A 24,890-nucleotide genomic window follows, 5' to 3' on the forward strand; every position below is an offset into this window, starting at 1 on the left:
TAGGGCAAGTATAAACACCACAAAGATCCTATGCACACAAAAGAGTTATAAACTCAATATTCCAAAGACGCAATAGGAGTCACACTTCACAGCTCTCTATATTACATCTAACTTTTTATACTGAATGGTATGTAATAGTTTCAGCAAGGACAAACTTCTTAAGCAAAGAAATACTGTACTTCTACGTTTTAACATGCACATGAGGACTTTAATATTAACTTTAAAATGAACATTAGAACTCTCAGGTTTCATGAACTGGGTTGGCTTCACTGCCATGCACTAGCTGCCTGGTTCTGGAAATCTGCTTAATTTCTCCATGTTTCTGACCGACCATCCTCTCTCTTACAAGGGCATAAGGAACTAAATTGCTTTTACTTGCAAAACAGCAATCAGCATCTGAATGCCTGGTAGCTGAAAAGGTTCAACAATTTTTTAAAAAGTTTTATTTATTTTTTCTTTTGGTTTTTCAAGACAGGGCTTCTCTGTAGCTTTGGAGCCTGTCCTGGAACTAGCTCTTGTAGACCAGACTGACCTTGAACTCACAGAGATCTGCCTGCCTCTGCCTCCCAAGTGCTGGGATTAAAGGAGTGAGTGCACCATCACCGCCTGGCTAAATAAGTTTAACAAATTTTTACTAAACAAAATAATCATAACCTCTAACTTGAAGTGCACCCAACAATAATTGTCTTTCTGAACTGTTAGAAGACCAAATCATTAGCAAGAAACTGTCAAAAATATCAGGCATAAATCTGCTGTGTGTTCAGAGCTGAAGGAGAAATCAAGCAAATTTTAAGTAAACACTAGTTCTGAACAAAACTAAAAGCAATCCCAGGGAAAACACCACCAGACTTACACAGATGTCTTAAAGCCTTCACATTTCATTTTCTCAATAGTGTTTAGTTATAGGCTTGCTTTGATTTTACTTATTTATTTTATATGTTTCTTTACATACCGTGTGCTGTGTGGTAGATTCCCATTAAGTATGTATGCTGCGGTCAGAGCACAACACTGGGTGTCTTCTACCACTCTGCTTCACAGCATTGAGATAAGGGTTTCTCAATGAACTGGGAAACTGCTTCATTCAGGTTGGCCAGCCAACAAGCTCTTAGGATCAGTCTGTTTCTACCCCCAAGAACTGGATTACAGGCACATGCTGCTACATCCAAGTTTTTTTTTTTTTTATATTTATTTTTTTTAACTTTTTTTTATTGAGAAAAGGAGAAAAAAAAAATACAAGTTTCCTCCTCCTCCCAGCCTCCCATTTCCCTCCCCCTCCTCCCACCCTTCTCCCCCTCCTCCCACCCTTCTCCCCCTCCCCCCACTCCTCTCCCCCTCCCTCTCCAGTCCAAAGAGCAGTCAGGGTTCCCTGCCCTGTGGTAAGTCCTAGGTCCTCCCCCCTCCGTCCATTTCTAGGAAGGTGAACATCCAAACTGGCTAGGCTCCCACAAAGCCAGAACATGAAGTAGGATCAAAACCCCGTGCCATTGTCCTTGGCTTCTCATCAGCCCTCATTGTTCGCCATGTTCAGAGAGTCCGGTTTTATCCCATGCTTTTTCAGTCACAGTCCAGCTGGCCTTGGTGAGCTCCCAATAGATCAGCTCCACTGTCTCAGTGGATGGATGCTCCCCTCGTGGTCCCGACTTCTTTGCTCATGTTCAACCTACCCCTGGACCCAGCAATACCACTCCTGGGAATATACCCAAGAGATGCCCTATCATATGACAAGAGCATTTGTTCAACTATGTTCATAGCAGTATTATTTGTAATAGCCAGAACCTGGAAACAACCTAGATGCCCCTCAATGGAAGAATGGATGAAGAAAGTGTGGAATATCTACACATTAGAGTACTACGCTGCGGTAAAAAACAATGACTTCTCAAATTTTGCATGCAAATGGATGGAAATAGAAAACACTATCCTGAGTGAGGTAACCCAGACCCAAAAAGATGAATATGGGATGTACTCACTCATAATTGGTTTCTAGCCATAAACAAGGGTCACGGAGTCTACAATTGGTGATCCCAAAGAAGCTAAGTAAGAAGAACCTTCATCTGGTGATGGATGGAGACAGAGACAGAGACCCACACTGAAGCACTGGACTGAGCTCCCAAGGTCCCAATGAGGTACATCCAAGTTTTGTTTTGTTTTTTTAATGTGTATGGACTTTGCCTTCAATTATGTCTGTGCACAAAGTATATGCCTAGTGTCCATGGAGGTCAAAGAAGTAATCAAATCCTTTGGAACTAGCATTACAGATGGTTGTGAGCTACCTATATGGGTGCTTAGAATTAATTAAACTCGGGTCCTCTAAATCAGCTGGTAAAGATCTTAACTGTTGACATGGGTGCTAGAGATTTGAACTTAGGTCTTTAAGCTCTCAAGAATAAATGTTTTTAGCCCACTTAGCAGTCTATCCAGTCCCACTTATATTAATTTAAAAACTAAACAGGGACAGATGGGTTCAGTTGCTAAAGCACTCTTTACAAACAAAAGAACCTGAGTTCGATCCCTAGAACCCATATAAAACTTCGAGGTATGCTGGCATTCACTTGTAATCTAAGTGCTGGAGAGACGGAGACAGGATAGCTGGGATTTGCTGGACAGCCAGTAACGATTAATTGGTGCACTCTACACCAATGAAAGATCCTGTCTCAAAGGAGGTAGCGAATGGCGCTAGTTCTCATCCTGCCTCAACAAATGCCCATGCACCTGCACGCACGCGCACGCACGCGCACACACACACAATATGCCCACATTATCACTAAATTAAAAGCAACTAAATCTAGGAGTAAGAATAAGAAATGAAGTATTTCATCACTACCCCAGACTAAATGTATACTTGAGCACCATAATTAAAGAAGCAATGTTATTCTGGTGGCAGCTTATTTACATATAATGTAATAAGATAAAATTCAAAGATGTCTAAATTGCAAATTGAAAAATTATGATATAAATTTTTAATCTTTAATAGAAATAATACTAAACATCCATTTTTCAGGAGTTAGCAACAGAAGGGAATACTGTCTCCCCAATCTCTTGCTCCCCACTATCAAGGGATATCAACAATGTCTAAATGCATTTTCAGTTGTCATAACTGGTATGTGGAATGTGGAAGAATTGTCACTGGTATATTCTGGATAAAGGATAGGGATGTTGTCATACATCATAAACACACTAGTAAGTGGATAACTGCAGTGGTTTGAACAAGAATGCCCCCTCCCCCAGAGCTCATGTATTCTTAACAGTCCTCAGTTGATAACCATTTGGCCTTAAATTTTTAGTGCCAAGGAACATATACCAAAATGGTACAGCATAGCCACAGTACTGGAGGCAAAGGTACGAAGCCCTGAAGTGCCAGGCAAAACCCAATCTACAAAAGTAATACATAAATTCTAGTAGCGGTGACTGCCAATGACAAAATTATGTAAAACTCATGGGCCATAATTTCCTTGCTTATAAATATGAACCTCTCTTTAGTGTGTGTGTGTGTGTGTGTGTATTTTTTTTTTTTATCCAGACAGGATCTTATGCTAGGTCTCATACTTCCTATGTACCTGAGGACAGCTTTGAACTGTGAGGCTTCTGCCTCTACTTCTTGAGTGTTAAGATTGTAGGTACATGCCACACCTGCCTAACTGGTTATTTTAATTGTGAAGTAAAGTCATGCATGGACTCAAACTCCACTAAATTATTCTGAGTTTTCTGCCTATGTTTCAACTAAGTCACCTCTATGACTTTTTGTCTTTAATTCTGAAATCTTTTTCAACTAAGCAAGATCATGTCCAGATTCCAAACATATATTTTGTTACTACAATATATATTAAAGACTAAATAAGCACTCTAATAACTAGAATAAAAAGATTTGCAAAATGTTGTCTATTTTGTGTACATGTGTGCGCTGAGTCACCTAATTTCCCCATTCTTTCATTCAACACAAGAGACATTTACATGACTAGGTGATTAAAAAACAGGGCCTCATGTTCACACACACACACAATCATTACTAACATTAAAGTATAAAAACTTTCCTTAAATTCTACCAAAAAATTATTTTGTTCTGACCTTTCTAAAGATAACAAAATTAAACTTTATAACTTCAAAAATAATGATATATTAGACAATTTTATAACCACCCATAAATTATTACTGTTCTAAAAATATATTTCTCATATATGTTATTTACAAACCAGTACTGCATTAAGAAAAGAGGGTCAAAACCATACCTGAACAACCCAAGGACTATTGGCAAAAGCCATAATATCCCTTTCTTCCCAGAAAAAAGCAGAATCAGATCTCTTAATCATTTCAAATTTGCTGAGAAGCTTCATAGCATATACCTTCCTGGTGGATTTATGTCTTACCTTTAAAATTGAAAACAAACCATTAGTTAACATTTAAAGCTCAATGTTTCGTTGAAAAATTTACAACATGACTTTAATACTTACTAAATAATGTGGCTATTTTTGTTTCTTTGCTTCTGCTTACTTATCCCAACTAACTAGTGTCAAGACTTTAATTGCCAGAAGGAATGCTATTAAAAAAAAAACAACCTTTTACTCCCTATATTCCCCATAGTCTGTCTCATCATGTATATTGCCCTGTTCATAAAACTTTATTCCACAGAATTGTATATAAGAGTTTCCTGTGAGAAATGAGATGTTTATCAAAATGCTTAATGAAAACACTTCCCAACCGCTTCCAAATCTGACCAAAGGTTTTCATGCCTTAAGCAAAAATGCCAGTCATTTAAAGAAAAGATTCTATAAAAACAATTATTTTTCCAAATATATATTAAGCAGGCAAGTAGGTGTTTTGTTTTTCACTTTTAAAAATTTGTTTTTGAAATTCTGAGTAACCTACCAATTGAACTTCTCCAAATGCACCTCTGCCGATGACCTTCACTACCTCATAATCTTCAGCTTTCATCCGTAAGTCTCTAATTTTATTTATTGTGTCTTTATCTGTATGAAAAATATAAGTAAGTCATTAAAGCATTATAATGAACGCCATTTACTTTACAATCAAATTACTGAAGAACACAATGAAAAGACAACAACACATTACAAACTAGGAATGTGATGGATCAGTGGTGAAGGCTCTGGGCTCTGGATTAGTGGTGACGGCTCATGAGGCTCTGGGCTTAGCGTCTCAGCACTCTATCTTTCAAAATAATTGATATGTGTGAAATTTGAAGTTATAAAATAGAGAAATATTTAATATACTAAGAATTGGTTCAAATACAGTTTTTGATAATTTAACTATCACATCAAAAGTTTTTAATAAAAATCTAATGTTATTTTAAACACAAAACTGTTGTGCTTTTTTTTTTAAAGACAGTATCTCATATATCCAAAGCGTATGTGGTTTCAGGAGTCAAACCCAGGGCTCCGTTTATGCTAGGCAAGTATATTTTACCAGCTGAGCTACACTCCCAAGCTGAATATAAATGCAGCACTAAAAATAATATAATTAGTTAATTTTAACTTAGTCTTGGGATGTTAGGTAAATAACAGATTTGATTTAGAAAATACAGATAGGTGTTTTACATCAACGAAATAAAACTTTGTTTATCAATTCATTTAGGCAATCCTTTTAAAAAGATACAAATTCAAAATATCAAAGCCATATGTACTAAAGAATTAAAATTAAATTTCTAGCTGGCAATCTTTGTAATTATAGCATTAATTTGAAGCTAGACTTTAAGACATGCAGTGGGGATCACTGAAATTATTGATATAAACCTGTCATGCTAGAGATGATGGTAATTTACAAATTCCCACTGGGAAGATAGTTTAGCTCCTAATTTGGTCATGGATTAAAATAATGCTATTTTAATCCATATGGGTCAACACTGGTATGAAACTGCATGGAAAAGTTCCACATTTCATGTTGTTCATGCACGTAAAATATGATTAAAGTCTAGTTTCTAATAAAGGTAGCTATAATATTCTTGTCTTTCTGTTAAAATATATGTTCAAACTTAAATATTGGTATAAGTTATGGCCAACAGACACATGCAATGTTAATAAATTTCTACACAAGGATAAATTTATCAACTTGGTAGGTACTTCAAGATGGTACTATATAGAGATACAAATACTATTCAACCAACCTTTTACACAAATAATTTGTGCCTACTCTACATCAGGTTCTAATGTAATCACTAGAGATATGGCAAGACAACTAGTAACACTATTACTGTTTTTAAAGGGTCAAATGCTAGTGAATGAAACAATGAAAAACCTAATTCAAAACAGTATAAAATAAAAGAGATAAGCAGGGTCTCTGAAGTACTAAGAGGACACCAATTAAAGCCTGCCTTGGAGAAAGAGGATTAGAAAAACTATCTAGGGACAGTGACACCTGAAACACATTTGAGATGAAAGGCAGCTGTTAGCCATGTGAGATCATAAAGACAGAACATTTAAGTGATAGAAGAGGGAAACTGTGTACACAAGGGCTCTGTTGCTAGTCTAGTATGCTTGTGGTAAAGTGGCAGAAGAGGCTGGGGATCCCCCTCTAGTTAAGGAGCCTGTAAGTCAGTAGTTAGAAATTATTATTTCTAGGACATACGTCTTTAATAGCATACCAGAGGCAGAGACAGGCAGATCTTTGTGAGTAGACCAAGGCCACCTGGTCTACACAGTGAACTCTAGGCCAGTCAAAACAAGAAAAGGGAAAAAGGAAAACAAACAAGGAAGCAACAAATAAAGAAAATTCGAAAGAAAAGAAAGCTATCACTTAATGATAGGAAACTGTTATGTCCCCCCCCCCCCCCCAGATTACAGGTTTAGGCAGCTCAAAATATAAAAATCAAGGCACAATTTAAAAACAACTAGCATGGGTTGGAAGCTGTAAAAAGAAACTCAGGCAAGTAAGTGTAATCAAACCTACACTTTAGTTAAACTACTCTGAAGAATGTTAAAGATAAATTCAGTAAGGATAAGACTGAATGGGGAGAATTTTAAAAGCATTTTTACATTCCACAAGAGAAATAAGAAAATCCTAAACTGGGTAGAATGGCAAGTAACAATTGAAAAAGTGTAACAGTCTAGTTATAAAAGGTTTAGGACCATAAAAAATTGCAAAGTATTGAGATGGCTGGCAAACAAAACAATAATTAAAATCAATAGCTCCTCCTAGTTCCTTGACTAGTTAGCTTTGTCATAGCATAGGCTTGCATGCTACCAAGTATAAAGGTCTGCTGGGCAACAGTTTTGAGTCAAACTCAGTTTTCTGTGGCCCTTGCTACCTTAGATGACCTCACCAAGGGTACAATCCAGAACTAAGCACAGACTGAGAGTAAAGTCCAACCTGCACAGTTTAGTTGCAACTACTTACCCACCTCACCTCAGGATTTAAAAACTCAACAAAGCACTCCTTGGTGGAGGGATACTATTTATGATTCTTTTTTAGTGGACAACAGTATAAACAATAGAAAAAATTTCCAAGCCTATCTTAGGTGATAGGAATTTTACTGGATCTGTAAACTCCATCAACAGGAAACTTAGGCTTGATCTTCACTGAAATTTCCCTAACAGTCAAGAAAACAACAGTACGATAGATATGATAACATGATAGGTATAATAATTTGCATTACATGCACAACACCTTTCTATTTTTATTATTTTTTGGAGGCAGTTGGAGGTTAAGACAGGATCTCACTACGCAACCCTGGCTGTATGTGCACCACTACACTTGGCCCATCCTAACTTTAATTCTATGTTTTCTAACATAGCTATGTAGTAACAATCCAAGATAAATAATTCCCTCTTATACTATTAGTCATTCATCCTCCCCTTTACATATAAATAATCTTAGGGGGCTCTATAGTTACATTATGCTAACAGAACATCCTAAAACATGACTATTACTTCTCACTACCAGCATATGATAAGATGTATAAAAATCACAATATCTAAACACCAACTTTAGGGTACAAATATAATGTAGACAAACTTATAAAGGAACCAGATCTAAGAATAAGAATTAAGAATATCATATGTAAGACAAGTATTCACTCACAGTCACTAAGTAGCAGATATTATACTTAAAGATGAGAAGAAATAGGATACTTGGTATAGGCAGGCCATTTTTATAGCAGTGGTTCTCAACTTCCTAATACTGCAACCCTTTAATACATTTCTTCATGTTGTAATGACCCCAACCATAAAATTATTTTGTTGCTACTTTATAACTGTAATTTTGATACTGTTATGAACCATAAGTATCTATGTTTTTTCATGGCCTCGGAGGAGGGAGACCCCTGTGGTTCATTTCCCACTGTTCTAGAGAGAAGAGAATAAGTAAACAATTATGTTCATTTCATTTTATAATGTATATTTATAAAGAAAATAAGGCCAAACTTTCTATAGTCTACAAGTCAAAAGATATCTACAGAATAATTTCTAAGGTGCACTGGTACCTCAAATAAACTGAAGCCAAAACTGAACATTGTATTGCATGCCTACAATCCCATTTCTTGAACGGATGGGGCAAAAAGATCGCATTTCAGGCCAGCTTGGGCTATTATTTACATAAGGGACTCAGATAACCAAAAGGGGGCAGAGAGAGCAAAGACCCTCACAAAGACTGTCTTTTTAAAAATGTAGCAGCTGTTTGTTTTTCCTTGTTTTTGAGCAATTGCTCTTGTCAAAATTCTAATGGTCTTTTCTGTGGCAGACAGGGACTGAACCCAGGTCCTTGTACATACTAGGAAAGCACTCTATTCCAAAGCCAACAGTGTTAAGAACATGTTTCTCTGTTCATTACATGTTTGGTTGCCATCAATCACATACCATTAGTTAATAACTTTTCTGTTTTGCTATAAAATAAGCCAGTAGCAAACTTATTAAAGATTGCAGCCTTGTTTCTTTCCATTTTTGTGAAGAAATTTTACTGTGATGAGACTATTCCACTTTAAGTGCTCTGGTTCTCTATAACTATTGCTGTCCTCTGAGTTGGGAATATTTAGTCTGATAATATCACTGGATACTATATTCTTCAGCATGGCTATTCTGTCAACTACACAACAAAAATGTTTTACCATCTAACTTTAAAACAACCCATATTCCAACATGCCTCAAAAGGACATTTAAAGTACATTTTTTTATTCTTGTTTTAACACAACAGGTTATGTACTAAAATAAAAGGTAAAACATGATACACGTGGCACTCAAAATACAACTTATAATTATATCAGTATGATTTACACTACACTAAATGGTCACGTATGGCCTCTGTTACAACTACCCACTGAACCACTATATCACAAAGCCGCTAAAAATGAGGCATTAAAAACTGAGCATGGTGCTGAGTGCAGTGGTATACGCCTTTAATCTCAGCACTCAGGAGGCAGAGGAAGGTGAATTTCTGAGTTCACAGCCAGCTTGGTCTACACAGAGAAACTTTGTCTCAAAAAAACAAAACAAAATAAACAAAAAACTGAGCATGACAATGTCCCAATAAAACTGTTACTTACAGACACTGAAATCTGGATTTCATATCATTTCACATCATGATATATTATTCCTCTAATTTTTCTAATTATTAAAGATGTAAATATTACCCTTAGCTTGGGCTTTAAGGAAACCAAGTTCTCATCTGAGGACATCACTTCTGCAGTTCTCAAGTGATAACCCCTACTCTCCCATCCTACTTAGACTACTGGTCCCAGAAGCAAAACAGGTGAAGTCAGATGCCATCTCCATACACAAAATCTCACTGTAAATGAGATGGTTGTAAATCTACTGACTCTTAGGTCACTTAAACAATTTTTTAGTTTACTGATTTCTCCAATATTCTCCTGGTTTAACTCTTTAAAGGCTACATGTATTTTGCCTTCTTCTGTTACACTTAGTTTGGCAAAACAACAATCCTATTTAAATCCAATTCACCAGTTATTCTGTTTGCACTTATGCAGCTTAACATATCTAATACCTAGATAAACATAAGGCCATGTTTCTTATTTAAACCATAATCATACATATCAAGTTAGCTTTAATTCTACTTATCAATTATGCATTTTCCTAACGTACTTTCAATATATACTCTAGTATCTAATATTCCCCCACTCTACAACACAGTATTTGGGCTGGCTAGTTTCATGTAAGCTTGACATTTGAAAGTGGGAACTTCAAGTGAGAATGTCTCTGGTACGGGAGGTCCATGAGCAGCCCCTTGCAACATGTCTCCACCAAACTAGTCTCTGAGCAAGCAAGCTTGCAGGTCATTTCCTTTTCTTTTTTTAAATGATATCTTATTTTATGTGCATTGATGTTTTTGCTTGCACGCATGTATGTATGAGGGTATCGGATCCCCTGGAACTAGAGTCATAGACAGCCATGAACCACCAAGTGGGTGCTGCGAATTGAACCAAGGTTCTCTAAAGTACAGTCAATGTTCTTAATCGCTAAGTCATTTCTCCAGCCCCAGGGCATTTTCTTGATTGATATGTGAGGGGGTGCAGTTCACTGTGTGCATTGTCACCCCCTAGGCTTGATGTCCTAGGTGATATGAAAAACCAGGCTGTGCAATCCAGTAAGCAGTACTTCTCTACCTCCTGAGCAACAGTTCCTGCCCTGAGTCCCTTCAATGACAGACTGTGATGTGGAGCTGTAAGCTGAAACAAACCCTTTCCTTCCATGTTGTTTTTGATGTCTTGATCTTAATACAACAAAAGAAATCCTAAGACATATTTCAGTTTTGTGGGGTTTTCCTTACATCATCCACCAACCTCTCACTGATTTTCACTCAAACTGAATATTCTTAGTGATTACTAAGCTGAAACAAATGAAGCACACAGATAACCGCCAGGTTACAATACATATGTGCGTATGTTGAATTATATATTTACTTTCTAGCATGAGCAGACAAACTTAACGACACAATACTCCTATCTTAACTAAATCCCTCAAAGTCAATGTCCAGTAGATGTCCCCTCTTTCTCTTAAGCTTTTTGCCTCTAAGCTCTTTTCTTACCACATATTCTAAGATGGCCCCAAATCCAGGGTTCCCAACTGCAAGATTACAGGCATGGGCCTCCACATCTGGCCATAAGAAAGCTTTTCAATCTGTAAATAATTATAAATGTGGTACTCAAAGCATTTATGATATTCCTAATACATATTCATAATTACTACTTCACTCTACTCCCCATGTCTTTACTCCTTCTCAAATAAACAACCAGGACTGTGACTCCTAACTCATGTGACTAAATGCATAAGACTGTCAAACTACATAGACCAATGGGGTAGACGACCCAGAAATAAATTCACACAGACACAGTGACTTAGTATTTGATACTGCCAAAAACAGACACTAGAAAAGAAATTGCCATTCAACATGTGAAACTAGGAAAACTGGATACACACATGCAGAAGAATAAAACCTGAATTACAGGTTTCCTTTATTGAGATAAACAAGTTTCTTTCACCAGATATTTGTGAATATGAATTTTTCAGTATCTACTAAGATATACATTTCCTTTATTAATGTGTTAATATGTTAAAGTACATTGTTTTTCTTTGTACTACCGTTAGACGCCCCATTTGTGACTTTTACTTATCAGTATGTATGACAGGCACCTAAATTAGCTTCTAAAATCTCACTCACAAGGTGGGGCCTTGCTTTAGTACAACAGGTAGTGTCAATCTTTGTACTAATATTACATAGAATTGACTGATAAAACAGAAAGAATTCAACAAAAGGGGAAGGGGAGGTGAATAATCGGATACAGAATTACACGCACAATAACATAAAATTCTACAGCAAGTACTTACATCTGCTTAGAAAGTTGTCGATATTTTTGTTTTTTCTTAGGGCAGGAAAGTCCAAATCATAAACCAGAGCATCCAGTCCATCCTAAAGGAACAAACAAACAGGTAGTGTTAGCAAATCAGAATGTTTTCTGATTTTAATATTTCATATCCTCTCTTCAGTACACCTTGTGTTCTTTTAACATCCTTTACAAGGTCACAAAAGTAATAAAAGTTCTTTTTTGTATTTCATATAAATATTTTCCTTTTTACTTTCTAAATCTTTCAGTCAGTGGACGAGGAAAATCACATTGATTGCATATGATTATGATTCATATACTCTCTTTACAAGATTTTACATTCTACTTACCTTTACTACTAAATTTATCTTCATTTCACAAGTGTTCAGCAAACTTACATTTGTAATTATAAATTTTTACAGAGTAATAATAAACTAAATAATATTTAATGGAGCATAAATTTAATGAAAACCAAATAATATTGAATGAAGCATAAAATTTAAACCAAATGATACATAATCACATATGCAAGACATATTTAATTATAAAAGCATAACAAGTGTTCACAGGGCTTACTTTCTCTCTTAAAGCACCTTCTAGGACAACAAATAGGAAATGAGAAATAGGAGCCTTTTCCTTTTTAAAATTAGATATTTATTAAATATATATGCAAGTGCTGGGCAATGTGAAGGTGTAGCAATCCATATAAGCAAAGGAAAATTTGTACTGAGACTATATATTGCTTTATGATATAGAAGAAGGCACATTCAAGTAATCTTAAAATGTCTTCATTACAAAGAGTTGCTCTTCTGTCGATGTGGTTTATGTACTTATTAGTAATAGAGAATAATGATTTTTGGATCATCCCAATAAAGTAATGAACTCCATAAAGACCTCAGTATTTTCAAGCTTTAAAAAAAGAAAAAAAAATCAAATAATTACAATCCAAAGGAAAACATACTTGTACTTACATGCTACTGAGAATACAAATCACATAACTTTTTTTTTTTTTTTTGGATTTTCGAGACAGGGTTTCTCTGTAGTTTTTGGTGCCTGTCCTGGAACTAGCTCTTGTAGACCAGGCTGGCCTCGAACTCACAGAGATCCTCCTGCCTCTGCCTCCCGAGTGCTGGGATTAAAGGCGTGCGCCACCACCGCCCGGCTTCACATAACTTTTTTGAGCCTGTGTTTTCTTTACTGTAAAATGAGAACTAGTAGTTATCCATGTATCTACTTGCATCTGATTTGTGAGACTAGGATAAGCATGTGAAACCCTGAATATTCCCATGTTTCTTTTATTATGTCCATAGTTGTCTCCCTATTGCCAGGAATGACAAATACACATTTTAGTCATATACTTATAAAATCTTAAGAGAAAACTCAGGTCATGATGTTAAAATCTTCACTAATTAGCAATTCCATCTACCTTTTTTTGACCACTGAACTTGGTAACATATTTATTAATGAAAATCTGGTCACCTCTACTAGCTGCATCAGGCCACTAGATATTTGGCCCCACCATCAAATATGTTAATTCTACAGTAAGATGGGATGACCTATGTTTATAAGTGCCACCCGCAGGCAAAATCCAAGTTATGTTAAGTCAAGAAACTAAAATTCCTGGAAAGATATTCTAGTGTAAACAAAGTATACACCAACTAAGACACTTAAGAGTTCAGGCTTCTATTCTGATAAAGTAGAAAAGCAGTGCAATACAAGCATGTGAATATTCAACCATAAAGCAGAGTAAGAAATCCTCCAAAATTTAGTGGTTAAGGCCAATTGCTGCTCTTCCAGAAGACCTGTTTTTGATTCTTAGCACCTACACCAGGTCTGTTATTCCAGTCTATGCGTACTGATACTCTCTCTCTTCTGGCCTCTGAAGGAACCTGTACACACATGCTGCACATACACATAAATAAAAGTAAACTAAAAATTTAAAAATATAAAATAAATTCTAAATTTCTTAAAAGGCCTATTATATAATCATTTATATAATCATTATATATATCAGTCTCCATTCGTGTACAGAAATCGTAGAAGAAAAAAACAAAAACTTGTCTCTCAAGACTTCAGAAGTAGAGCAAAAAAGTAAATATAAAATATCTACCAACTGTAAGTAGGAATTAACATTAACAGAAAGGACTGCCTAATTTGGGGGGCTTTAAGAAACTCGTATAGATAAAACCTAGCAGGACTAGTTGCTGAGGAATCCCATCAGGACGGAACCTTCATCTGGTGATGGATGGAGATAGAGACAGAGACCCACACTGGAGCACTGGACTGAGCTCCCAAAGTCCCAATGAGGAGCAGAAGGAGGGAGAACATGAGCAAAGAAGTCGGGACCACGAGGGATGCACCCACCCACTGAGACAGTGGAGCTGATCTATTGAGAGCTCACCAAGACCAGCTGGACTGTGACTGAAAAAGCATGGGATAAAACTGGACTCTCTGAACATGGCGAACTATGAGGGCTGATGAGACGCAAAGGACAATGGCACGGGGGTTTGATCCTACGTAATGTGAGGGCTTTGTGGGAGCCCAGCCAGTTTGGATGTTCACCTTCCTAGATATGGACGGAGGTCTTACCACAGGGCAGAAAACCCTGACTGCTCTTTGGACTGGAGAGGGAGGGGGAAAGGAGTGGGGGGAGGGGGAGAAGGGTGGGAGGAGGGGGCGTAGGGGGGGAGGAGGGGGAGGGAAATGGGAGGCTGGGAGGAGGTGGAAACTTGTTTTTTTTTCTCCTTTTCTCAATAATAAAAAAAAAAAAAAAAAAAAAAACCTAGCAGGAGTAAGATGAAGCTTGGTCTATGGGGCCAGTTCCAGGACAGCCAAGCTACAAAGAGAAACTATGTTTCAAAAACAAAAACAAAAAAAAAAAGAGCTGGACTGCATAAAAACTGATGTGTTGAATGTCAGTTTGTCTAAAACAAAAAGAGTAATGATTTTCAATCAAAAATCGAAATTTCTTTCTCAAAAAAATTAGACAAACAGCTTAGTAAATCAAAAGCAAATCAGAGAAAAGAAACCAGAGAGAATAAATATTAATAAAACTATCCACAGAGGAAACTCAAGTGAAATAGAAAGCTGGTTCTCTGACTGTAACACTCAAACTAACAACTGAGCAAGCTTATCAGAAGAAAACAAACAACACAAAGTAGTAGTATGAGAAATGAAATAGGTACGATCATAAAAGATCTTGAAAATACAGGAAATGTAACACAGAAATAAATTTAAAAACTACACATAAATGTGTCAATTTTGATGAAGCCAACAACTCCTTTTGAAAAGAACAAACTAAAGCAAGTAACTCAATATGAATACATTAATTAGTATAACTCCTACCAAAAAGAAAGAAAAAAGATTTCTAAGGCCTGATGATTTCTCTAGAGAATTCTATCAAACCAAAATTTCTCCTAGAAAACAGAAAGAAGAGTACTTTCAACGTAGCCAAATAACCTGATATCAAAGTCAAGTAAAGTATAAAAGAAAACCACAAGCATCTTTTGAGAATTTGGCTCTGAAGTACAAATGCAGATCAACAACATATAAAAAGAATATAATATAAACATATAAATGTAGATCAACAACATATAAAAAGAATGATAATGGAGGCGGGAGCAGCAGCGCGGTGGCTGGGCTAGCCGGAAAAGCATCAGCAATACGGTGGAGCATGACAGCAGGGTCCAGAAATTATCTGACCACTAGACCATTTCAGCTTTGGGACTGTAAGCACCTCGAGGAATGATCACCCGAAGGTCTGCTCTGCCTACACCTGAAGGAGCGTTCCACAGAGCCACAACTCCCAACTACACCAACTGGAGAAAAAAGATGGGTAAATAGGGTAAGAATACACTCAACAATATGAAGTATAAAACAGTACCACCAGAAATTAGAAACAGAAAGACCTGAACATCCCAATGCAGAAGAAAACGACCTTGAAAATAACTTTATAAAGAGTGAGGCCCTTAAATTTATGAAAAATTCCCTTAAAGAAATAGAGGAAAAGACAGCCAAAAAATTGGAAGAAATCAACAAATTCCTTAAAAAAAAACAAAAAAAAAAAAACAGGTGAAAGAAACGATTCAAGACTTGAAAACTAAAATAGAGGCAATAAAAAAAACCACGAACTGTGGGAAATCTGAAAATGGAAAATCTGAGTAAAAGATCAGGAACTGTATACAGATACAAGCACAAACAACAGAATACAAGAGATTGAAGAGAGACTCTCAGGCAGTGAAGATACAATAGAGGAAATAGATTAATTGGTCAAATAAAATGTTAAATATAACAAATTCTTAACAAAAAATATCCAGGAAATATGGGATGCTATGAAAAGACTGAACCTAAGAATAATAGAGATAGAAGAATGAGAAGTCCAGCTCAAGGCACAGAAATATTTTCAACAAAATCATAGAAGAAAACTCAATTTAAAGGACATGCCTATGAAAATACAATACAGAACACCAAATAGACTGAACCAAAAAAAGTGTCCCCTTGCCACATAATAATCAAAACATATAGAATAATGAAAGAATATTAAAAGCTGCAAAGGAAAAAGGCCAAGTAACATATAAAGACAGAACTATCAGAAGTACTCCCAACTTCTCAGTGGAAACAATGAGAGCCAGAAGTTCTAGACAGGCATCATGCAGACACTAAGAGACCATGGATGCCAGTCCAGACTACTAACTATATTCAGCAAAGCTTTCAATCAACATAGATAAAAACAAGATATTTCATGACAAAACCAGATTTAATCAATACCTATCCACAAATCCTACCCTACAGAAAGTACTTGAAGGAAAACTCCAACCAAAGAAAGTCAGTTACACCCATAGGCAATACATAATCACACACCAGCAAATCCCAAAAAAGAGAAACACATACACACGCCACCAAGAACAACAACAAAAACAAAAATAACAGGAACTAGCAGGCACTAGTCATTAACATCCCTTAATATCAATGGACTCAATTCGCCTATAAAAAGACACAGCATAACAGATTTGATACAAAAACAGAATCTATCCTGCTGCTGCATACAAGAAACACACTTCAACTACAAAGGGATTATACAGAGTAAAGGACTGGGAAAAGATTTTCAATCAAATGGACCTAAGAAACAAGCTGGTGTGGCTATCCTAATATCTAACAAAATAAGACTTCGAACTAAAATTAGTCAAAAGATGAAGAAGGTCATTTTATATTTATCACAGGAAAAATCCATCAACATGAAGTCTCAATTGTGAATATATATGCCCCAAATACAAGGACACCCATATATGTAAGAGAATCATTACTAAAGCTTAAATCACACATCAAGCCCCACACACTAATAGTGAGAGACTTCAACAACCCACTCTCACCACTGGACAGGTCTGCCAGACAGAAACTTAACAGAAAAATAAGAGAACAGATGTTATGTCTCAAATGGACTTAATAAACATCTATAGATCACTTCACCCAAACACAAAAGAATATACCTTCTTCTCAGTTCTTCGTGGGACCTTCTCAAAAAATCGACCACATACTCAGTAACAAAGCAAATCTCAACAAATACAAAAAAAAAAAAAAGAATAAACCCCTGTGTCTTATCAAACCATCGTGGTTTATAGTTAGAATTCAACAACACTATTAATTGCAGAAAGCCCACAAACTTATGGAAACTGAACAATGCTCAACTGAGTACCATTGGGTCAAGGAAGAAATAAAGAAATAAATTAAAAGACTTCCTAAAATTCAATGAAAATGAACACACAACATACTCAAACTTATAGGACATAATGAAAGCAGTGCTAAGAAGTTGGAAAAACCCCAAACTATTAAATTAACAGAACACCTGAAAGCTCTAGAATAAAAAGAAGGAAACTCACCCAAGAGGACTAGGCGTTCAGAAAATAATCAAAGTTGAGAGCTGAAATCAACAAAATAGAAACAAAGAAAACAATACAAAGAATCAACTAGACAAATCAACAAAATAGACAAACCTTTATCCAAACTAACCAAAAGGCAGAGAGGGAATATCCAAATTAACAAAATCAGAAATGAAAAGGGCACATAACAACAGACACAAAGGGAATCCAGATAATCAGCAAGTCACACTTCAAAAATCTGGACTCCACAAAATTGGAAATCTTAAAAGAAATGTACAATTTTCTGAATAAGTATCACACACCAAAATTAAATCAAGACCAAGTAAGCAAATTAAATAAACCTATAACCCCTAAGGAAATAGAAACAGTCATCAAAAGTCCCTCAACCAACAAAAAACAACAACAACAAAAAAAAAATCCAGGATCAGATGATTTCAGCACAGAATTCTACCAGATTTTTAAAGAAGAGCTAACACGGATACTATTCAAATCGTTTCACACAATAGAAGCACAGGGAATACTGCCAAACTTTCCGAGGCAACAGTTGCCCATAGCACACAAAGACACCACTAAGAAAGAGAATTACAGACCAATCTCACTGATGAACATTGATGCAAAAATACTCAATAAAATACTTGCAAGAACAGATAAGAAAAATTATTCATCATCAAGTAGGCTTTATCCCAGAGATGCAGGCATGGTTCAACATACAAAAATCCGTCAGTGTAATCCACCATATAAACAAATGGAAAAAAAATGATCATCTCATTAGATGCTGAAAAAGCCTTTGACAAAATTCAACACCCCTTCATGATAAAGGTCTTGGAAAGAGCAAGAATACAATGAACAGACCTAAACATAATAAAGGCATTAAATATACAGTAAGCCAACATCAAATTAAATGGAGAGATACTCAAAGCATCCTACTAAAATCAGGAACAAAACAAGGCTATCCACTTTATCCATATCTACTCAATATATTACTTGAAGTTTTAGCTAGAGCAATAAGACAACAAAAGGAGATCAAGGGGATACAAATTGGAAAAAAAGTCAAACTTTTACTACTATTTGTGATAATATGATAGTACACATAAGTGACCACAAATATTCTATCAGGGAACTCCTGTTCAGTAATGTAGCAGGATACAAGATTAACTCAAAAAATATATATATCAGTAGCCTTCCTATATAGAGATGTTAAATAAGCAGAGAAAGAAATCAGAGAAACATCACACTTTACAATAGCCACAAACAACATAAAATATCTTGGGGTAATTCTAACTAAACAAGTGAAAGACTTGTATGACCAGAACTTAAAGTCTTTGAAGAAAGAAATCAAAGAAGACATCAGAAAATGAAAAGACCTTGCTCTTGAATAAGTAAAATTAAAATGTTACTTATGTAAATAAGTAAAATTAAAATGTTACAGCAATCTTAACAAAAGCAGCCTACAAATTCAATGCAATACCCATCGAAATCTCAGCAAAATTCTTCACAGACATCAAAAGGACAATACTCAATTTCATATGGAAAACAAAACAAAACAAAACAGGATAGCTAAAACAATCCTATACAATAAAGGAACTTCTGGAGGCATCACAATTCCTGACTTCAAACTCTACAATAAAGCTACAGTAATGAAAATTGCTTGGTATTGTCATAAAAACAGACACACGGATCAATGGAATCAAATTGAAGACCCAGATATCAATCCACATACCTATGAATACCTGATTTTTGACAAAGAAGCTAAAATTATAAAATGGGAGGGGGAAGCATTTTCAACAAATGGTGCTGACATGGATGTTCACATGTAGAAGAATGCAAAGAGACCCATATCTATCACCATGCACAAAACACAAGTCCAAATGGATCAAAGACCTCAAAATAAAACCAACCACACAGAACCTCACAGAAGAGAAAGTGGAAAGTACCCTTGAACACATTGGCACAGGAGACCACTTCCTAAATATAACCATGTTAGGAAGGTACTCTCCCACTAAGCTAAATCCCCAGACTCACCAATCTCTTCTTTAACTTTCAGTTTAACAGGAAAAAGAAAAAATAATAAAGGAATCAGTTACCCAGGAACAGAGATTGTGGCTCTCTATGAGTCTGCAGGCCAGACTGGTCTACAGAGTAAGTTTCAAACCAGCCAAGGCTTCATAGTGAGACTGCTTCTAACTTTAAAAAAATAACTTCAAAAAAAAGGGAAAGAGACAGATTCTCAATATTTACTTCCTCATGCAACCTGTTAGAATACATTGTCTTGGTTGAAGCGTGAAAATACAACTTCAAGAACATCATGTAGCTAGAAATAATATATTTTAATAGTCTTTCCACATTACTGTGAAAATTCCCAGCTCTATGTCAAACTGTGACAAATGGCATCTCTTGAAATTCCTGTTCCACTCTGTACTTTGAATGGATCATTTTATTCAAAAATAATTCTATAGTATCAAACATTTATGCTGGCTTACTCACTTGGCTCTTCTAAAATGCTCTACACAATAGAGATAAATAATACTTAGTAATGTCATCCCAATTAAGTATGAAAAGCAGTTAAAGCTGGGCATGGTATACATGGTGGTACACACCTTTAATCCCAGCAACTCAGTGGGCAGAAGAAAGACTTCTTCTATGTGTTTGAAGACGGTCTTGGATAGTCATGACTAGATAGAGAGACCCAGTCTCAAACACACACACAGACAAGGCAGTCAAGCTCATAGTCACATATAAAAGTTTCCAATATCTAGTCAACATAGGTGTTTCTAGTTGATAGGTTCATACAAACAAGCCTACATATAACCACATACTTAGCTGTTAACTGCAACAAATAAATGTTCAATTTTGTCTTAGGACCAATATCGCTTCCTCAAATATACATCTTTTCCTTATACTTGCATAATGCCCACTCCCACCCCACCCCCAGCAAGTTCCCTCTTTGTGGTGAATCTTTTGTCCTATTCCAAGACCCTGATAACTGTTCAGTGTAGGACAGTAAACTCTTTATCAAATAAAACAATGTTAACTTTTCCCATAATCGTCCCCTGTGCTTAGTTTTTTGTCAGATAGACAGTAGCTAGCATTATCTGGAAAAAGGAGCCTCAACTGAGAAAATGGATCCATCAGTCTGCCCTGTAGGCAAGTCTGTAGGGCATGTTCTTGATTATTAATGTGGGAAGGCCCAGTACATTGTGGGCAGTGCCACACATGGGCAGGTGGTCCACGGAGGGTGCGCTAAGAAATGTATCTATCTAAACATGAGACTAAAGAGCAAGCCAATAAGCAGAGTTCCACTATGGCCTAGTTCCTGCTTTCATTCCTGTTCTGACTTCCCTCAATGACGAACTATAAACTACAAGCTGAAAAAAATCCTTTCCTTTTTCCAAGTTGCTATTGGTCATAGTGTTTTGTCATAGCAATAAAAGAAAACTAAGGTACTCCCTATTTTATTTTACCAAAACTTGGTGATGTGTTACTATTATTTAATATTGCATGGTATGCATGATGGTGTTATTAATCATCACCCCATAACTCTTCACCATTATTCTTCTTCACAACACCAGCTTCATGCTTTATAGCTTACTTAAACTTACTTTACAGACACCACAAATCCATGTTTAAGTAGGTGGTTTGTGTGTGTGTGTGTGTGTGTGTGTGTGTATCTGGGTGTTTAAAAGTTTATTTGTCTTCCTCAGGATAAACTGGAATACTAACCATGCTGGTATTCATCATGCCATCTTACTAGGAAGCCAGGATCATCCTAAATTTGATTTTTCAGGATCCATAATGAATACCTTCAGTAATAACAGTCATGATTCACACATAGCCAATGTGAGAGAAGCAAATGATGTCAACAAACCATAGCAAGGAAAATCATCACTCAATGTAACAGAAAATTCATCCACAGAATGGTCAAAAGCTAGTGATGGCAGATGACCTAAGCCTACACTCCAGAAGACAAGTTTTACGAGCAGCAAAATTAACCCTTATAGATTATCAAATAGTTACAAACCTCTACATTAAAATCTTTGCTTGTTCCCACATCTAAGTTACAGCAGTAGCGGCCTAATGTCAACCATTTGGAAATCCAGGACACAAACTGAGTAGTTGAGTACCGCAGTACATTGTTCCAATTCTTTTTGCCAATACCACAACTTCCTTAAATGACAATGGCTGTATCCACACCAAAAGCTTTATCTCCTTGAAACTTTTCTATTTGCAAAATAACTTTATTAAAGCTCTAGTAAAGGACATCTAGTAAAGGAGAACCTCAAGGAACACAAATTTCCCCGCGTGGCTGCTCTGCACTGAGTCAACACAATGGAGATGACACACATTCTAGGTACAAGGGTTTTTCAAGGTCATTACACAGACGTGACAGCTATTTGTTTCTCTAAAATGTTCAGGCCTGATCATTGCCTTTCTTCCACTCAATTCTCTCCTGCTATTTCCACAGCCAGCTCAGTTCTCAGTAGGCAACTATCTTAACCTCATAATATACTGCGGGTTCAGACAGATATCACTTTTACTCCTCATCAAATTATTTCAATGCTTTAAAATTTTATTTCTTACTCATTAGTGTGTGCACAGCATGGTGTATCTGTGGGGCTCAGAGGACAATGTATGGGAGTCAGATCTCACCACCATGAACTTTAGGGATCAAACTCAGGTCATCAGGCTTTGCTGTTACCACTGACCCATCTCCCCAGTCCCTCGTGTGGTCACGTTTGTGATTACTGTTTCTTAGATAAAGTATCACAGGACTTATTTCCACAACCCTGTCAATAAATATTTGCTAAGGTCTTTTCCCTATGACTTCTTATCTCCCCCTGCCACTCAAAATTTTAGATGCCTATTTTATTCAAAAATTCATTTATTGCATTCTGTGTGCCAAGTATTCTTTCCTACTCCCCACAGGAATTACTTATCTTTGAGGCACATTAAATAGTTACATTCTTCCTGCTGGACTACATACTAAACATCAGCAAGACTGCCACTTGCTAGCTATATATATGCTGTTAGGTAGCTCAACCTTTTCTGAGGTGTAATTGTATTCATAATGTGGCAATAATATGTTTCACTTAATCCATAAAACCATTGTAAAGATTAAATAAGTGTGACAAACCTTATAAAAATGAGCATTACTAGTTTGTGAACTTTCATTTGAAGTTCAGAAACATTGCAAGGGTCGGGAACGACAGGAACAACACAAAATAATATAACTTACAATGCTCCAAGAACACTCGACACATCTATAAACAATACAATCAAATACCTGTTTACATGGGCTTTCCTGAACAGCATCAGTATCACAAAATATAGTAGCTCAGAAACCAAGGTCTTAAATAGTCTAAGTACACTTTCATTAAAGAAAAAACATAATCTAATCTCTTGATTTTGTGAAAGTATTTGTTCTTACATATAGTAAACTATTCTTGTATAACCTTTTCACATTAAACAATTCCAGACACAAAAATCAATGAGTCAATGAATACACAAATGTAATAAAGAAAACAAGTCCTTTTCTTATGGTAGACAAAATAACAAGAATTAAAGAAATGTAATAATGAAAGGATCATTTTATTCAGATTTGATATAAAATGATTCCCTATCTCCCCCCCCCTTCAAAAAAATGTGCTTGCCAACAAGACTTTGATATTTGAGTTGGATCCCTGGAATTCACATGGTAGGAGACAACTGATTCCTGTCAAACTGTCCTGACTCCCCTATACATTTAACCATATGCATGAGCATACACATACAAAATAAGTCAGATCTATCTCCTTTTCCTGGATTCTGTATCAACTTTGATTCTCAAACAAAACAAAACAAAAATAGATCTAACAAGCAAAAATAAAACAAGTCTGTCATTTCTGCCAACAGAAAAAGTTAATCCTCTCCAACATAGTATAGTGCTTTTCTCTTTTAAAAAGAGCATCTTAAATGGGAGGCAAGACTTTCTTCTATTTATTCCTACTTTGATTTACTTTGATTTCCTACCAGCAGTTTTCCAAGAGATGCAGGAGGCATAATATCTAGCAATCCGTACATAAAATCACCTAAGAACACAAATTCCACTACACCACCTCTGTCAATGCTAGTTCTCACTTGTTAAACGTATTTGGTTCTGAGGCAGTTGATCAATGAACAAGCACTTGGAAATCCTTCACCCATGTCATCCAAAAGAACACAAAGCACACAAAGCAGCATTAAAGATCCCAGTTGGTTTTCAATTCAGTCCTTAGAACTAATTAGAAATACCTTTTCTAATGTCAGAAATTTTAATAATTAAGCTTTTAAAAATTAATTTCCAAAAATATAAAAAAAACAGATAATCACTACTTGAGTTCCCTTAATGATGGTCTTTGGAAGGTATATGGGATTGTCTAGCATGAAAATTCTTTTTCTTGGTTACATGAACTCCAATTTCCACCCTTCCCTCATCCAACTGTAAAATGGCATGGTGTAAGCTGGTTCACTCTTAAGTGCTGAAAATGAGCAGGCCTAAGCTCATTAGCTAGTATTCTGACCGCTGTTTTACATACTGGCACATGATCTGAGCTGGTCTGATCAGTCAGAAATTCTAACCAAAAGAGAAGAATTTTAGCAATTTGGAAGCAATTACAATCAATCATCTTGCAATCCCAAGAAGCTGTCTACCCATGAAAGGAGACAAAAACCAAAAAAGCAGATTTGAAAAACTAGTAGCCAGTCACATCATCTGAGTTCTGAATCAAAGGCTTTAACTGAAAATGAAATCTACCTATGACTTATTCAAGTCATATTTTTTATTGTTTATACAATAAAAAAGTTGAATTTTCAAACCTTTGCAATCAAAACACTCCCAATGGTAGGTAAAAAGTGTTTATGCTAGGACCTTAGCCTTTTAGCTCACTAGATTTCAACAGTTACAGAGTCAAGATGAAGAGAGCGGAAGTAAATGAGTTGAATGATGCCATTATAAAACAAGTCCATTGTTTTCACTAAGATAATAATCTAAAAGTCCAAGAGATTCATGAGGTTAATTACTTCTATTTAAGGCCGTAGGTAATATGGGAGATGCATCTGAGTAGGGTACTGTCAGAAGGCCCTTTAGTAACCTGAAACAGCAACATAAACTGCCACAGGTAAAAACCTTTTGCAAATTGGGCCAGGTAAATTTGACATGTTGGTAAAAGAGGCCAAAAGCCAACTATTTACCAGGTTACTCCACTGTTTTTGTGAGGTTTCAA

General features: G+C 36.1%; 1 protein-coding gene across 2 annotated transcripts in view; it reads right to left on the bottom strand.

Annotated features, from left to right (window-relative positions):
- The window catches only part of LOC121443343 (rho-associated protein kinase 1-like), a 129,092-nt gene that overhangs the window by 82,373 nt on the left and 21,829 nt on the right, over nt 1-24,890 (bottom strand). For both annotated transcript variants that reach the window (XM_041645072.1, XM_041645071.1), the window contains exons 2-4: nt 11,781-11,862; nt 4,861-4,961; nt 4,224-4,361 (exon numbers count right to left, since the gene is read on the bottom strand). In XM_041645072.1, the coding sequence (XP_041501006.1) occupies nt 4,224-4,361; nt 4,861-4,961; nt 11,781-11,862 (321 nt within the window). The remainder of the gene's footprint in view (nt 1-4,223; nt 4,362-4,860; nt 4,962-11,780; nt 11,863-24,890) is intronic.

This window comes from Microtus oregoni, unplaced genomic scaffold, assembly GCF_018167655.1.
Source record: "Microtus oregoni isolate MIOR12 unplaced genomic scaffold, Mior012 000105F_ref0000443, whole genome shotgun sequence".
NCBI classification, from domain to species: Eukaryota; Metazoa; Chordata; class Mammalia; order Rodentia; family Cricetidae; genus Microtus; species Microtus oregoni.